This window comes from Lathamus discolor, chromosome 2 (genome assembly GCF_037157495.1).
Source record: "Lathamus discolor isolate bLatDis1 chromosome 2, bLatDis1.hap1, whole genome shotgun sequence".
Lineage (NCBI taxonomy): Eukaryota > Metazoa > Chordata > Aves > Psittaciformes > Psittacidae > Lathamus > Lathamus discolor.
The window spans coordinates 49,722,701-49,739,648 of record NC_088885.1 but is presented as its reverse complement, the minus strand read 5'-3'; the positions used below and the strand labels follow the sequence as shown (position 1 = coordinate 49,739,648).

The 16,948-nt window shown below is 37.2% G+C and overlaps 1 protein-coding gene across 1 annotated transcript in view; it reads right to left on the bottom strand.

Annotated features, from left to right (window-relative positions):
* The window catches only part of VIPR2 (vasoactive intestinal peptide receptor 2), a 54,003-nt gene that overhangs the window by 22,967 nt on the left and 14,088 nt on the right, over nucleotides 1-16,948 (bottom strand). The window contains exons 3-4 of the mRNA XM_065666783.1: nucleotides 16,306-16,413; nucleotides 12,569-12,666 (exon numbers count right to left, since the gene is read on the bottom strand). Of these exons, the coding sequence (XP_065522855.1) occupies nucleotides 12,569-12,666; nucleotides 16,306-16,413 (206 nt within the window). The remainder of the gene's footprint in view (nucleotides 1-12,568; nucleotides 12,667-16,305; nucleotides 16,414-16,948) is intronic.

The following is a 16,948-nucleotide window of genomic DNA, read 5'->3' as shown; positions in this document are numbered from 1 at the left end:
TGACTAATTCAAGTGTAGCTACCCTAAGTGGACAAATACTTGCATTCAGATGCCCCTCAAACACTCTGGTTTTCCATATGAATCCTGTGTTTGCTAAATAGGACTTTAAGTAGTCCAATATTTCTTGAATAATGTTTCTAAAATTGTTTTCAACTTTTTTTTTTTTTTTTTTGCCTTTCCCCCCCCCCCTCCCAAATTTAACGTAATTGCACACAAAATCAGTTCTGGAGAACTGCCCTTCAATTCCCTGCTAGAAAGGCAAAATTATACTCCCCAGTTCAGTTCATTTTTGGTCAGCACTAAAACCTGTGCCTAAAGACAAGCACTGCAGACCATCCCTATGCTGCTTTAATTTGGTTTGTGTTATGGCAAAAGCAACATCAGCCTGTCTTCAGGCAATTTGCTGGGAAGAGAGTGATAAACAGTACCTCAGCAGCAATCACAACAGCCATGGCACCAAGAAACCACAAATACTTTGGGTACCCTCTTTCATGTATTCAACCTGACCTGCTCTGCAAAATTATGGATAAAGGATACTTCGATAAATGACTGAACAATCTGGGAGTCTCAGCTCCCCATCAACAGTATTCTGAAAAAAAAAAGGAATTCTATTTCCTGACCTTGTCTGCATCAGGAGTTGCAAATACACTGTGACTGACTGATAGCTTGGCTTCGAGAGCGAAGATTTTCGAAGGGCTTTAACCACGCTTACTACAAGCACGATGACCAAGGGCACGTGGGATATGCAACTCTGGCTGGAAAAGGGTGCTTAGGCAATCAGGGAGTGTCCGACCAGGACTGTCATCTCCTGAGTCACCTCGAGCTACCCATGCGCTGGTCCGCCCGCACGCAAGGTTGGATCTGCAGCTTGCCGTGCACCTTGTCACCTGCCGTTTCGACCCTCGCCCGTCCATACAGACAAGTGTCAGTAAGCCCTTCCAGCCTGCGCAGGGGATTTTTTAGGTGAGGCACAGCTTGCGCAGAGCTGGCCCCACCCTTTGCACCTGAGGTTTAACTGCCACAGCCTAGCGAGCTAGGACGGTGACAGCAAAGTCCGCAGGTCGTAGGTTTTGCGAGAATGTCCTTAAACCACAGCCAAGGGAACAGGCTTGGCGGAATCAGCAGGCCAAGAAGACCCTGTTGAGCTTGACTCTAGTCTGGCACTGTGAAGAGACATGAGAGGTGTACAGTACATGGGAGGCCGGGCACGCCGGACGCACCCCGCTCCGGGGACAGCGGCAGGTGGGGAGTTTGACTGGGGCGGCACAGCTGTCAAAGCGTAATGCAGGTGTCCTAAGGCGAGCTCGGGGGGGGCGGAAACCTCCCGCGGAGCAGAAGGGCAAAAGCTCGCTTGATCTTGATTTTCAGTACAAATACAGACCGTGAAAGCGGGGCCTCACGATCCTTTTGGCTTTTTGGTTTTAAGCAGGAGGTGTCAGAAAAGTTACCACAGGAATAACTGGCTTGTGGCAGCCAAGCGCTCATAGCGACGTCGCTTTTTGATCCTTTGATGTCAACTCTTCCTATCATTGTGAAGCTGAATTCACCAAGCGTTGGATTGTTCACCCACTAATAGGGAATGTGAGCTGGGTTTAGACCGCCGTGAGGCAGGTTAGTTTTACCCTACTGATGTGTTGTTGCAATAGTCATCCTGCTCAGTACGAGAGGAACCACAGGTTCTGATCCCTGGTGCGTGCGCTTGGCTGAGGAGCCACTGGTGCGAGGCTACCATCTGCGGGCTTATTCTAAGTCAGAATCCCACCTAGATGTAGTGATACCGCAGCACCGCTGGCGCCTCGCTGGGCTCGTGATAGCGGTCGCTCGAGATTGACCCAAGAAATGACAGTCTTGCTCAGAATGTGTGGGTTAAAGCAAGTACACTGTGAAGCTTACCAGTCATGCACCGCAGTTCCACAATATGTTTTATTTGTTACCCTCTCCCTGGCATTTGCAGACCCCTCTTCTACTGAGTACATTTCTACTGAGTGTACAAATAGAAGCTTGAATGGCCTCTAAATCAAAAATTCTTAACATGCACCATGTAAATACTGTAAACTTGAGGGAGATAAATGTCATTTACAAAAGAAATCACAATGGCAATAAATCTGTGTTGTTTAAATATAGAGTGGAAGACTTCTTGCTCGCTTTCACGGAAAAGGAATGATTTGCAGAGATACACTTTTAATAGTAACTATGATGTTGAACATCATATTACTGCAAAGCAGAAACATGGGTCTGCCCAGATACCCTAAAGCAACACACACAACACCTGGGAAGAATGCACACAGGGACAATTTTGCACCCTTCCCATCTTCTTATCCTTGGAATAGTATACCAAGTTGCTTAAAAAATCCCAACATGTTAAAGTAACCACTGGCCTCCTGTCATTTGTATTTTTTAATAGCTTTCAAAAGGAAAGCACTTAAGACAGGACTTCTGGTGTAAACTGTGTCCTGGCCCTTCATAGCGCCCAGTAGAAATGATTTCTTCCCTCCTATTCAGCTTCCTTATTTATTGTGCTAGAAATCACAAAGCAGCCGTAAGGTCCCTTTCTGCTGTTGAGCAGCCAAAGTGTGCTATGAGTCGATTTTAAGATCTGCTCTGAAGATGGTCCTAGGTTTGCCTAAGAAGCAGAAATAACTCGAAGAAGTGAGATTGGTACATGCCAACTAACACATTTGCTGTTAAACAGATAACTAAACTGACCCAAGTATGTACTTTTCTGTATACACTACAGAAAAGTGTTCAGATTTAAGATTAGTTCTTTCTGGCTAGATATTAGTCTTACTCCTGCAACCTCCTTGCTTCATTAAAAAACTCTCTTGTGCTGACTCCCACTGCTGACACCAGGGTTAGGCCTTTGCCCTGGTTTTGGCTGCAATAAAGTTGATTTCCTTCACAGCAGCTTGGGTAGGGTGCTGGTCTGGATTTGTGATGAAAACAGTGTTGATAACAGACCGATGATTTAGCTACTGCTGAGCAGTGCTTACGCAAGGCCGCCCCTGCTCCTCACCCCACCCCAACAGCGAGGAGGCTGGGGAAGCGCAAGAGGCTGATAGGGCACATAGGCAGGACAGCTGACCCCAACAGACTAAAGGAATATCCCACACTATATGACATTGTGCTCAGCAATAAAAGCTGGAGCAAGGAAGAGGAAGGGGACATTTGGAGTTACGGTGTTTGTCTTACCCAGTCACTATTATGCATGACAGAGTTCTGCTTTCCTGGAGATGGCTAAACACCGCCTTGCCAATGGGAAGCAGTGAATTAATTCCTTGTTTTGCTTTGCTTGCGCATGCAGTTTTGGCTTTACCTATTAACTGTCTTTATCTAAACCCAGGAGCTTTCTCACTTTTACCCTTCTGATTCTCTCTCCCATCCCACTGTGGGGAAGTGAGTGAGTGGCCGCGTGGGGCTGAGCTGCCTGTCAGGGTTAACACACAACAGCCTTGAGCTCCTTTTTCTGCAGTTTTTGCAAATAACTCTGCACACATATGATACACAGAATTTGTAAGGAAGCTGACAGTACTAGAAATACTTATTTTGATGCAGGGATCCTAAAAGTATTTGAATTGAAAAAAACCTCAGCATTTAGCTTACAATAAAGAGATTAGTAATTTTGATTATAGAATTCTGTTGCTAGTGACTACTTATCCTGTATTTACATGAAGCATCGAAGATTCCAGCAACTGTAAGAAGTAATTTCAACTTGCACATTTCCTTTCAACAACAGAAAAGCAGTTATTCTTGAACATGTTTGACATTTCTGACAGCTTGTTACTCAAGTCCTCAGCTTTTACCTGACACTGAATATAACATTCATTTCTCAAAAATGAATCATAACATCCTTCACTATTAATTCAAACAAAGGATTTCTGTATCTACTGCAGAGAGTGGACTTTGAAGACTATACTATGGGGTATGGCCTTATGGTTCTGAGTGACTAATCCAGGATGTAGAACACACATAAACACCAACATACTACACATCTTACTGTCGTATATAACGATTCAATTAAGCTGTATCAGCACCTTTACATTTAATATCTTAAATATCTTAAATCACAGACAGTCCAAAGTGTATTCTGCTCGTCAGAATAGAATACCTCAACTCACTGATATTCATTATCATTGATATTAATACATGAAGGAAAAACAAATAGAGAATCAAACATCACCTTTTGGTCAACATAAGTTCCACTGACACAATAAGCAAACTGTACCTACTCGCTCAAATCTAATCATCTAGCACTACTTGCAATGCCCTGGGGTATCTAAAACGTGGCAAAGGACCTCTTTCCTGGAATGGCTGTGGCCAGTCAAATGGCACTTGATACCTACATTTAGGCAATAACATCAAGACCTGTTTCCACACACTAGTAGTTAGACACCTACATCTCTAAGAAATACGTAAACTTTATGAAATTTGGATTTGCAAGTTCATTTTCAGCCTTTCAGGGTTTAAAATATGTGGTAAGAATGTGAATGTAAACAACTGGAAAGAATTTTATGTGTCTGACTTTGTTGGTACAGACATGACTGAGACCCAAGAAATTTGTTCCAGCACCTGCTCTGATGTTACACCTACTCTTACACAACCGAGTAAGTGCCCACCAGATAAGAAAACCTGATGCGTAAGGTGAAAGGATTCACATTCGGCTTTTACTCTGAATGGGTAAGAACAAATCTCTTCCAGTCATTTCTTCTGATGCAGTTATCTGCAATTCAACAAGTTTGACGCTTATAAAACAGTCACTACTTGTGTCATAATTCTCATCTATTTATTGTATTTTTATGATGTTAATAATCCTTTAAAAGGCCCAAGCATACCAGATCTAAAGAGATCTCATATATTTTCATTAATTTTTGTCTTGCCTTGAAAACTTTTGGTTAGAAAATATATAAATTGTCTGGTGCCAAGTATATCAAATTTATATTTAGTCTGCACTGCCTTTGCTCAGTTTTTCCCTATTTTTGCCCATCTTCATTTCAGAATGAATCACACTGCTCCTGCATCTTTTCACCCTCTCATTCCTGTCCTAGACACAGCACCTATTATATGGTCAGATATTAAGAACACAGTATCAACTGATTTATAGATCTAATGATACACAGTCACTATAGTCTTTATATGGCATGCACTAAGATGTTTATAAAAACGATCCTGGACCAGAGTCATTACTGGAAAATCATGGTCAGACCAATGTTCCCATGGGAAAGCTTTGATTCTGCTTATATGTTCTGTGTTGTTTCATGTCAAGAACAATTTGAACTCAATATATTTTTTACTTCCCCTCTTCTTGGAATACATTTCACTGAGTAACAACACTCAAATTTATCTGGTTTATGTAATTCAATTGAGTATTTTTTCCATTTTTTGAGGAATTACTTTTTTTGAGATCTCTATAAAGTTGATTTTAGGATAAGCAATTTTGCCCTCCTGTAGATGTTTTCCATGTGCAGGATTACAGAGTTCCTGTTTAGTTAAAATAAAGTGCATGAATACAATTAAGTTAGAATAAAATGCAGGCCAGTACTGTACAGTAAAGAAACAGATGCACTAAGAGCCACTGAAATCTGCACCATTCTCACAATAGATAGGGGCTTTAATATGTAAATACAGCTCTGTATGCATTCAGATGATGTATATTTTCAAAGTCAGAAAATAACATAATTCAAGTAAACATAACTTGAATAAAATTAAATACTATGTTTGTCAATTCAGCTTACTTCAAAACCACACAGTAAAACTGACTGCAGTTTTTGGGTAGCCAGAGTTTGAGCCTTAGTGAATTTTTAATGCATTGCTTCTGTTGCAATTTATATTTATTCAAAAGGAGACACTGGTCAAAAGGGGTTGTCATTCTCACCAGATCTAAAATGAGCACAGAGCACGCCATGAGTACGGCTCCAATTCTAGCTGCTGTGAACTCCAGCCATTATTTTTGTTCAGAACACCCTGTGCTTTTCTCTTAAAGTGTATCTTGCAGAAGACAATACTGCAGAATGATTTTATAGTACGTTATTAAAGAAATTCAAGATGTCTATTTCAAATTTCAGCATTGGGCAGTTTGAAACAAGCCCAATGAAAAAATTTGACTTGTTTATTTTTTTTTATTTTTTTTTACCATTCTATACCCTCTTGAAAAATCTGTCTAGAATTTATTTCAAAAATATGCCACTGAATGAATCTTTTGAAATTGGACCTGTCTTACTTGTATCTGATTTCAGAATTCTTAATGAAGGAAAAAAAGTGAAACCCCACATGAACTTTCTAACAAAGCATCAGTTGCCCAGACATAGTGGTGTAACTGTGGCTCTAATTTATCCTCTAGGTATCTGCTCTGAGCTTGACAATAACTGTCAGGCAGGCTGCAAGTGAAATGACTCCGGTCACTTTGTCCCTCTAGGGAGAATAGAACAGGTTGTCTTCCAACGGAAAACCCACATTATTTAAGATAATGTTTCTGGCATGCTGTACACACACATGACCCCTACAACAAACAGTCTGACTAAAATCAAAACAAGAATCCTGTGTACTTTTAGTCCAGCACAACAGCCGTCGGTGTCAGCAGGACTGAATCTGTCTGCTTTGCCAAATGGTTGAACATGAAATAGCCATATGGAGGTGTAAGTCAGGACTGAAGCTAACCAGCCATAAGTACTTTGACGTTACCTTAACACTGAACATATAGTCAATTTGTTCAAAGTAGAAGCAAATAAGAAATAATTATGCAATTGAAATAATTTTATCATATGACACAGATTTTTAATTATTTTCTATTCTGCACTTGATATTGTGGCTAATGAACATACTCCCTTCTTTCAGACCACTTTACTGGCATAGTATTAAAATAATTAGATATCTTAAGTGTTTTAAAATTTTCTACTGATCAAAAATTAACCCTGCTTCTCAAACTATTGCAAAGCTAAGTAAACACTACTACATTTTGAATCCATTACATTAAAATGGTAATTATTTAAATTTAGGTATTATGATTTTCAAAAACAAGAAAAAAAATCAGTTTCTTAGCAGCAAGCACTTTATGAGACTCAGCATCAAAGAAGATACAATCATACTGCTATATAAATTTCCTGTATGAACGTAAGACATAGAAGTTGCTTAATTTGCATGTAAGACCTCTGTAACTCCTAGTGATACTACGAAAGAGTTGGGAAATGGTGTTCGGAGCTTATATGTTTATTTAATATACACAACCCCCATAAAGACAAATAATTAAATTCCGAATTGTGTTGTGGTAGTTGAAAACCAGGAAATTATTTTAGAACAATACTGACTCAGCTATAGCTATTAAATATTTCTCACTATTTTGTATTTTACATGGTACCATTTAGAAACAAACTCTTCATATTGTATTGCTGCAAAAGAAACAGGCAAACCAATACCAAATCTGACAGCACATAAAAATCAATGTCTGCTATGTAAGATGGTCATATTTTATTTCTTACTTACTATTCTCTGTGAACTGTAATTCATCAGGTCTCAAAAAAGCTTTAGCTTTAACTTCTGGACTTAATTAAAATATTCAAGATTGGCAGGAATAAAATGAGTGCAAAGAAGGTATGCATTGCGCAAAACAGAACAACAGACTAAATACCAAAACCCCTTTAGGTTTTTTAACTGCATTCAAAGCTGATTCAAGTCATTCATATGAAATGATATGAGACATTCTGCAAGCCTAACAAACCTTGCAACACTAGTGAGAACAGCTGGTCTCTGCAAAATATCCACATGATTATCTGAGCAATACTGATTCCAAAACTGAGATTCAACGATTTACTTTGAAAGTTTTGAGGAAAACATTCACATTTCAACCACTGCACTAAACTCAGTCGGTGGTTAGGCACCAGCAGACATCAGCAGCTTTCAGAGCAATTTTATAGAAACTTTTACAGACTTCTTTCCAGACTATAAAGATGTTTCTTCTTTTTTTTTGTGGCTACATAATGTTAACAGGTTTTTAAAGGGCACAGGAAAACACACACAAAAATAAACAGGATTGGTTAAAGTTTGTGTAAGTAGTGTGATCTTCAATACCATTTTTAAAAAATCTATTCTTAAGCACACTTGTGTTTTGTTTTCTCAGGACCGACAGCTTTTTCTGCTAATGTTTCCTTTAAAGTTAGTTTCATGTTATTTTTACCAAGTTCAGGAGACAGAAGTCTCCTGTGTATTTACATAATAGACATAGCACAGAAGCTTCCTGGTCAAAGTTGACAGGTACCATGTGGATCTTTCATCCTCAGCCTTGGTTTGGAAGGACCTCTAGGGGTGAAAGGGTAAGTCAGGGCTGAAGGACAAAATGCTCTGAAGAAAGTTTAGGCAGGGTGCACTTCCTTGTCCAAAGGACTTTTGCTATTGATCAGAAGTCACCCTTAACATAAAAGAAAAACTCACACTTCTTTATTAATTTAACCAGAAATATAACTGATCACGACTAAAGTATTTACAATCATTATCATCCTAAGTGACAGGAATATCCTAGAATATTCCTGTAATAGAATCATACAATAGTTAGGCCTGGAAAGGACCTCAAGATCATCCAGTTCCAACCCCCCTGCCATGTGCAGGGACACCTCACACTAAACCAGGCCACCTAAGGCTCTGTCCAACCTGCCCTTGAACACCAGCAGGGATGGAGCATGCACAACTTCCCTGGGCAACCCATTCCAGTGCCTCACCACCCTTACAGTAAATGCTCTGTGTAAGAGAGTAGTATTCACAGATATTACTTACAACTATATTAAAATTCGCAATCTTACATTTTCATGAGACGTGTCAGAGCACACTCCATAATATCCAAATATTCATTCTAGAAGAATGTACCAGAAAACCTTACACTGTACAAACAACGTAAAATCAGAACGGGGACTAGCAAATGAGTTCAGTGCTTTAGGAAAATTGAAAGGAGTCAATGCAAATAGAAGTGGAATAAAGAATCCTAGCTCTATCCTTCTGCAAAATTAATAGCACAGTAGACATTTCTAAAATCCTGTAGTACTTAGACTAAATATAAACTGAGATAAAGAGATGGATTACATATTGTGGACAATTCACTTTTTTATGAGCCACTTCTACACATTTTTTAATAGTGTAGAGAAAAATAGAATTTACTAAAAATACATATAATAAAATTGGTATTCCTCATGGTATTTAATAATATTTATACAAGTAATTAATGATAGCCCCTTTCTGCCATGTTTCTCCTTCAATTCAGCCTAATCCTAAACATCACCCAAAACCATGTGACTAGTATTTCCTTAAGTATCTCTTAATAACAGTAGCATCATTAATTTTAATTATGTCAGTAAGAATATCTTCATATTCAAAGTTCCCTAGCCGCAGTGGGAGAGATGACAACTTTCTAAATGCACAAACCTCCAAAGCTGCCTGTGTAAGCATGCACCACCATATGTGCATCAGTGAATGTGAGCATTCTCACTGCATGCTGGCATTCTGCAGTATCTTTGGACAGTCTGCAACTAATAAACAGAATTCCCACTGCGCTCTATAACAGAGAATATCAGCTTATATTCAGGCCTAGTCCTTCTCACTTGAAGTCAATGGAAGATGATTCTGTATTTATGTTAAGGAATACTGGTCTCTTAATCATATCTCACAGAAAAAGTAATGAAAAATGCAGAATGTAATGTCACTAGCTACAGCATGACTTACAGGCACACAGAAAAAGCACTGGTAGATGGCTGCCCTGCACTACATTTTGTTGAGAGGGAAGGATTCAATTTAGACTCAATACAAACAACCCATTAGTCTAGTGCAATGATCCACTTCACAGACAGTAGTAATGAATCTGTTTTCTAAAGCTAGCTACAGACATTCAGGACAGTGCTTTTGTCAGTCCTGACCTCACTGGCTTGACTCCACTTGTCTCGGGTAAGGCATCTGTACTGCGTAGTGGGTAGCACACCTGGGATGTTGTCTCTGAAGAGTAAGTGCTTCAGGAAACTGGCTAAAAAGGGGGATACTTCTTCCATAGATGATGGTTCTACTTATGCACAAGCTGCAAGAGTATCACCACATTTAAAAGTCCAGAGGATCTTTCTCTCCATGATTTTGTCTTTGTATAACCCTATGCATTCAAATCACATAGCCTGTAACTTGTATACATCGGGGTTTACATCGGGGTTTCTGTGTGATCTCATAAACCCTGGACCAATTCATGCTAAAATCAGACGACGCTGTATTAACTGATCCAATCATTATTTTAAGTAAAGTGGACACATTTCAGTCCTTTACATTCCCCAGGAAACTTAGTAATGTTGACAGAGAGGTTAATACTCTCTGAAGACAGCTGGGACACATCTCTAGCTTGTTCAGTCTAGATAGAAGATGTCAAATTACGTCATGGAAAGGTTGCAGTGAGGCCTGGGTTGGGTTAACACACCTTGATGTGTGATTCTAGCATGTCAACTCAAGCTAGTCATTTTGCCATTGTGCTGACATGCGCTCAACAAAAACAAAAAAAAAAAGGACAATCATTTGAATAACTGAGATGTACCTGAAACTTTATGTTGAAGGTTAGCAGTAGCTACTTCACTTATAGGAAAGACACCGGAAATAAATAAATGTTTAGATTTGATGTCATAACAAAATAAAGATAGTTTGTTCATACACTGTCATACTTGTCAAATTGGTCCCGTATAAATGCAGGCAGGAGCACTAAAGAATACTAACAGAAGACCTAACCTAAACCAAATCATTCAGTTTAAGGTGGTGTATGAGGAACTTATATCTGATTTCAAAATGCTAAGCAAATTGTTTCTTTTTATAGAACCTGCTAATATACCACTTGACATGGAATAAAATTTGGCTGTTTTAACTCTGAGTAAAATCAGTGCAAGCTGTGGTAGCAGACAAGTTCTTTCAGCAGAAAAATAATAGATGACATGTTTATGGTATTTTTAAATAAGCTTTCTCAATTCAGTGCATTTTCTGTGTAAAAGTCAGTACCTATTAATAAATTGCTCATTCAGTATTTGCTCACCAATCTCTATCATTTAGACCTTTTCTAGAATAGTCAAAACTGCACCAACAGATGCATATCTGGAGAGATATATGTGTCTGTGTGCATGCATATATAAAAATAAATATAAAATGTGTATAGAAATAAGTCCCATTTGAAGTAAAGACACAAGTCCATATCCTAAAAGATGGCAAAAAAAAAAAAACAGGAATAAATACCTAACTGGATCTATAACAGAAACTCTCAGCAGCGAAGAGGCAGGCACCAAACTGACACCACAGTTTCTACCTACTCCTTTAACATTTTCTTCTGCATGCAGAAGAAAACTTAAGAAGTATTTTGTCACCTTACCTAAAATACAGTCTCCTTAGTTACTGTAACTTTGATCATCTGCAAAGCATATTGTTGCATGACATTTTTGTGTCAAAAATATTTTGTATACAAATCCTTAGGATTTCATTTTTAGCTCTTACTGTTGAAACTCTATGTCAAATAAAAATTAATTACACTGATACGTGTTGAGTAAAGATTTTTTGTTTTCAGGTGCTACACTGAGCACTAAGATCCAAAATCAAGAGAACATGTTTCTGAGTAACACTTGGCTGACGCAGAACCTCAAATGCCTCCAGACATCTCACAACTGAATGATACTTGTATTTTTTATACTGTCCCTATGAAGAGACACATTGAAACATATGCTTTCCTGTTTGCCTTTTCAGATTTTATTCTGATAATCCTTGTCTATCCTTTAATCATGAAAAAAAAAATATTTGCACAGGAACAGCTTATCTTCTGACAAGCCAGCACTTCTCTATCCACTTTCTGACTTGCCAACCTTAAGGTTAGAAAAGAACTATTGTCTTGTTCTACTGAAAACGTCAGGCAAAGAATATTCTTTACGTAATGACACTGGTGATTGCTTGTAAACAAAATCTTACTGTGTTAACTTCAGCAGGAAAACAACCAAGAAATAGGTAAAATGTGATGGAAAAAGGCACTTCCCTCAAAAAAAAAAAAAAAAAATACAGTATCTGCAAAGTGAACAAATTGATTTTTCCATTTACAGTGTATTTAAGATATCTTGATAGCTTTTTGAGCTACTTGATAACATAATTTAATGTCCAAAATGAATCTACAATAATTCCAACTACATAAATACATTTTACTTTACTTATAACTTAAGCACATACTAGCAAGCAAGTGGTGCCTGTATTATTAACAGCTTAGTAGAGTATTAGGATTTGTTATAATCTTCTAGAAAGGACACAAAGCAGATCATACTGTGCAAAAGCCAAGGAACACTGCAGTATTAGAAATGCAGATGCATTATTGCAATTACAAACTGTTTATAGCCTTGATCTTCAAACGGTTACTGAATTCTACATTTCAAATTGTATCTTATATGGCATTTGCAATCCAAGCATATGGCAACTGCTATCAAAATTTACTACAGATTTTCACTAATTCTGATAGAGGAAAATGGGAATTGTTTAGAAGCAGAGTATGTCTGATAGCTGTATTGAACAGCACCACCTACATGAATAGAAAAAGTATTTTTCCTACCTTATAATCATCTTCATAGTCATTATATCCACAAGTACTTAAGATGTCAGGAAAAATATCTGACCACCCATTACTTGTACAATTTTTGCTAATATTTCCTGTAAAGCAAAATTTGAGAGTTGAAATCAGTAATATTCAAAAGTCTCCTCACCAATGAAGCTTTAGACAACTTTACTTTGTCATTCTCTGGTAACATCCTGTATTTCTGAGCAACCCTGCTAAAGCAACCCAGCCAAAGCAACCCAGCCATTTTATTCATGTGCTCTTCACTCATTTTATTTTGGCTTTTACCCATGCTCAGAGTTGCTTTTGCATTAGAGAAAACCAAAAGTAATTCCAGGCTGTGATGGCAGGCTTCTGTTATGGCTGCAAAAGCATTAAATATTTTGCTGTTTTATCTAAAGTATTCAGGGGAAAGCCTTTCAGCTTACTGTGTAAAGGGGACAATTTGTAGGTAGAGTAATTATATACGAAAGTAATTTAACTGAGAGTTGTTCTAACCAACTTTTTAAGCTTTTCTGAGAAAGCAACACCAGATCATCTACTGAAGAGTGATAAAAGCTTTTTTATGTCATGGTGATTAATTACTGCTACAGCAAATGTTGGTAGAATTGGCAATGCACTTTAAAGGCCAAATTATGTGATAGGTAGAAGAACAAGGAAATAAATATTCATGTTGAATCTCACTCTTTGAACCACTGAAACAATGTAGTCCAACGTACAGGAGATGCGTAAGGATGGTTGGAAAGGAATTTTGAGCATCTGTTGATTTCAGAAAGGATTTTTTGGTCAGAACTGAGAGAAGTTGACTCTCTTCCCAGATGAAGTCACTCAGGTGAGATGGGGCAACCAATGATTCTGCTCCTTACTCTAATTAATACAAACTAATGTGGAATAGCTTCCATTGGAGAAAACTGAAGAGTCCATGTCAGAATAAAGAATAGTCATTAAAATTATTATAATTTACACTTATGGTGTTAAATCTTAAGCAACTTGCCATTAACTTTCTTAGCACGATTTCTATATCCTTGGTACCTGAAATCTATAATACCATATTGCTCTTGTTTTAGAGTCTGCAACTGACTTAAAAATGCCTGGGTTTCACCACACAAGAACAATTTTATGTGTCACATATCAGCTTTGGCCAAGAATAACCAAACGTGTTTCTATACACTCCAAACTAAAGCCTTTGTGATTTTCATCTTGCTAATTGGTTACTGGAAATTCTTCTTTGTATAAAGTCGTCAGTGGAAAGTTGTAAATACCCAATAAATGATTGACCAACCAATAACCAAATCTTTCTAGTTTGTAACAAGGCCTTGACCTAAAACCACAGTGTCTCCTCAAACAACAGGACCACTTTTGCCATTTGGCATAGATATGGCTTTTTTTACAGAAAATGTAACCTATTTATACACACTGAAGAATCTTCACTTTAAAAGTACTTCCAGATTCTCTGACTAGGCAGAGCAGAGGAGTAGGTTAACAGAACCACAAATTATGTCAAAGCCAGTTTCGCAAGAAAAACACACTATGTACTCAAGATGCTGAAGTATTTTCTACTGTAAGTACTATAAAGGCCTTCTAAATTACAGCCAGGCAATGTCCTATGGAAGACACTGCTTATTTCTACACCATTGTTTCATGCAATCAAGTATTTCAGATGGCAACCTCATTAAAAAAAAATTCACAGAATAACTTTCTGATATCCATATACTTACATCATCATGTGCAATACAGAATAAACATTACAGGATGACAGGAATGCTTTTACAGTAAAAAGTCATTTAATATAAAGTTATTACTATTCCATGGAGTGTGATGTTTAAATTATAACCTTGACCATCACAGAAGAAACTAAGAGCCAGCGCTCCAGAAGCTGTAAAGACGAGAAAACAGCTGCTTTTTTTAAATTCCCAATTTAAATTAAGAAGTCCATCAAAAAGTTGATGATATTTAAAAGCCTACTTGTGATCTGGAATACGTCTATAAAAAAATTAGGCATTCTAGATCATCTTGTAGTATAATTTTAATTCCTCTTAAAACCTTGAAAAACCTAAACATACATCCCACAAATTTGGCTAAATAAAGAGTCAGATTTCTTGTTTAACAATATTGTTATAATTTCCTGCCGTAAGACCCCAGTGAATAAATTAATTAGATATTCCTGAGTATAATCAAATTATAAAGGTTCTGAGATACTTATTCAGATCTGCATTGAAACAAGCAAGCAAGATGCTTGTTGTCTGCCTTCTTTGAAATTTTAGAAATATAAGATTTAAAAAATCCTGTTAATTGACCAAGTACCTCTAAAAAACTGCTGTGTTAGTTCCACAAGCGAGAATTAAACAGTTAGCTATAAAAAAGGTGTATATGGAAATCTACAGCAAACTATAAAAAGGACGTGATTTTTCAGTCTTGATGACACCATGCCCAAGTGAGATTGAGTTGTAAACATTGTGAAGGTTTCAGAATTAAATATTTATTGCCTTTTTTTGATAGGAAAATTAAAATGTTTTGAAAGATGATATAAATTGTTAAATCAAACGTTCAAACTCCAGAAAGGGCATACATGCTCTAACTTCCGGCAAATAGTTTGAAGCAGTTTGATTCAATTTAGATTTTAAAATATTGGTATTTTTTAGTTTGCCTTGTGTCATGATAACACCTTACTATCTTCATCTGAGTCATATGAATACTTTTATAGATTTCACAACATCTACTGGATTACACATATTTTCCCCACTATAAGCTCTTTAGGGTATCCATGATAAACTAATGCAAGATTCACCAGCTCCAGGAATGAAAATCTTTGCTGATCCTGTACATTGTTTTAGTTATTAATTTTTTACTGGAACAAGACTTAATCAACAGTTTTGAGAATAAAGGTATTTTAGTCATACCCCAAGTTAGCCTCTATGCTAAAAGTAATATTGTTGAAAAGCTCTCCACAGAGACCTCAAAGACAAAACTAAATCACTGTGATAATTTTTGCATCTTTCACCAGCTCTTCATGACAAAGGTTTCCCACCTGAGCAACAGAGATAAGATTTTTCCTGCTGCATTTTGAGATACCTATGTGAAATGCCATGTGTGCCTCATCTATTTTTAAAACCCCACTAACAAGCCAAAGTGCATAATTAAACAATATGATGTATTGACAAGATGGTGCAGAAGATTCTAGACTTGAAACAGCTAAATACTTCAGCAATCTGAGACACTAATGAGCTCTTTTCAGTTCCACTAAAAAGCAGGGAAAAAAAAGGGTTCCGTAATAACAACCTTAAATTGCAACAGTGATAATTTTTAGGTATTATGTGTTAATGTTAGTCCATTATTCTCATAAAGGCAAATCAGAGCTCCCCTCCTAAGCACAGAAGGAACAAAGTACATGTGACCTGCTGACAACTGTTAGAGAGGTCAGTCAGGCTCAGATGCACTAATAATTAACACAAATGGGTCAAAAAGAGCAAGCAATGTCTTCAGCTTTGACGAGAGTCACTACATCAGAATACATATTTAGTATCTGATTCAAAAAACCCCATATGGCCTACAAAGACAATTATTTGGACTTTTTGTGATGTATCATTAACAGCTCTATTAGTAATCTGTTATTTTAATTCTTTAAAAACAAAATAAAAACATTAAACTGCTAGTAATACATTTTTAGCACAGTACGTTATAAAATATCAAACAGAAGCCAGTAAATAAAAAAAAGCCACCTTAAAATAATATACCTGGTTTGCCAGAAAAAAGGCTAAATACTTTTGGGCAGGGGACAGTGACAGTCTCTCCAATCTTTGCAGGACGCCAACAGGTGATGTTATCCCAAACTCCAACACATCCTGAAACAGAAACAGCAGTAATAGGCTTAAAAACACAGTATGGTCTGTATCATCCTACTGTATCTACCTTATAAAGACTTGGTGGAAGCTTTGGATGAGTAGTTCAAGAAAGATTAGACTTTTTAAAGAAAGGTGTGGAGATGGTATTTTCCATGAAAATGTTAAAGGAATCATAAAGGAGTCTGATGATTAACAAGCTTATTTTTAGGTCAGTTAACATACTGTTTGCAAAATACTGCATTAAAACTGTCATTTTCATGGGAAGAACACACAAAAAATGTAAACAACCCAACCTCTGAGTATTAATATGGATTATTAAAAATTCCAAAATGTTGAGAATCTCTTAGTCACAGTGCAAATGACTTTTTTTATCTGCAGTAATAGGCAGATAGAACATCACAAAGAAATATTTAAGAATTTAATTGGATTCAGCAGCACAAATACAAGAGGAGTACATCATGACCCTAACCATTCTATGACCCTATGATTCTATGACTGGAAAATTTTTGGAAGGGGCTTGGACTTAAAAAATCAT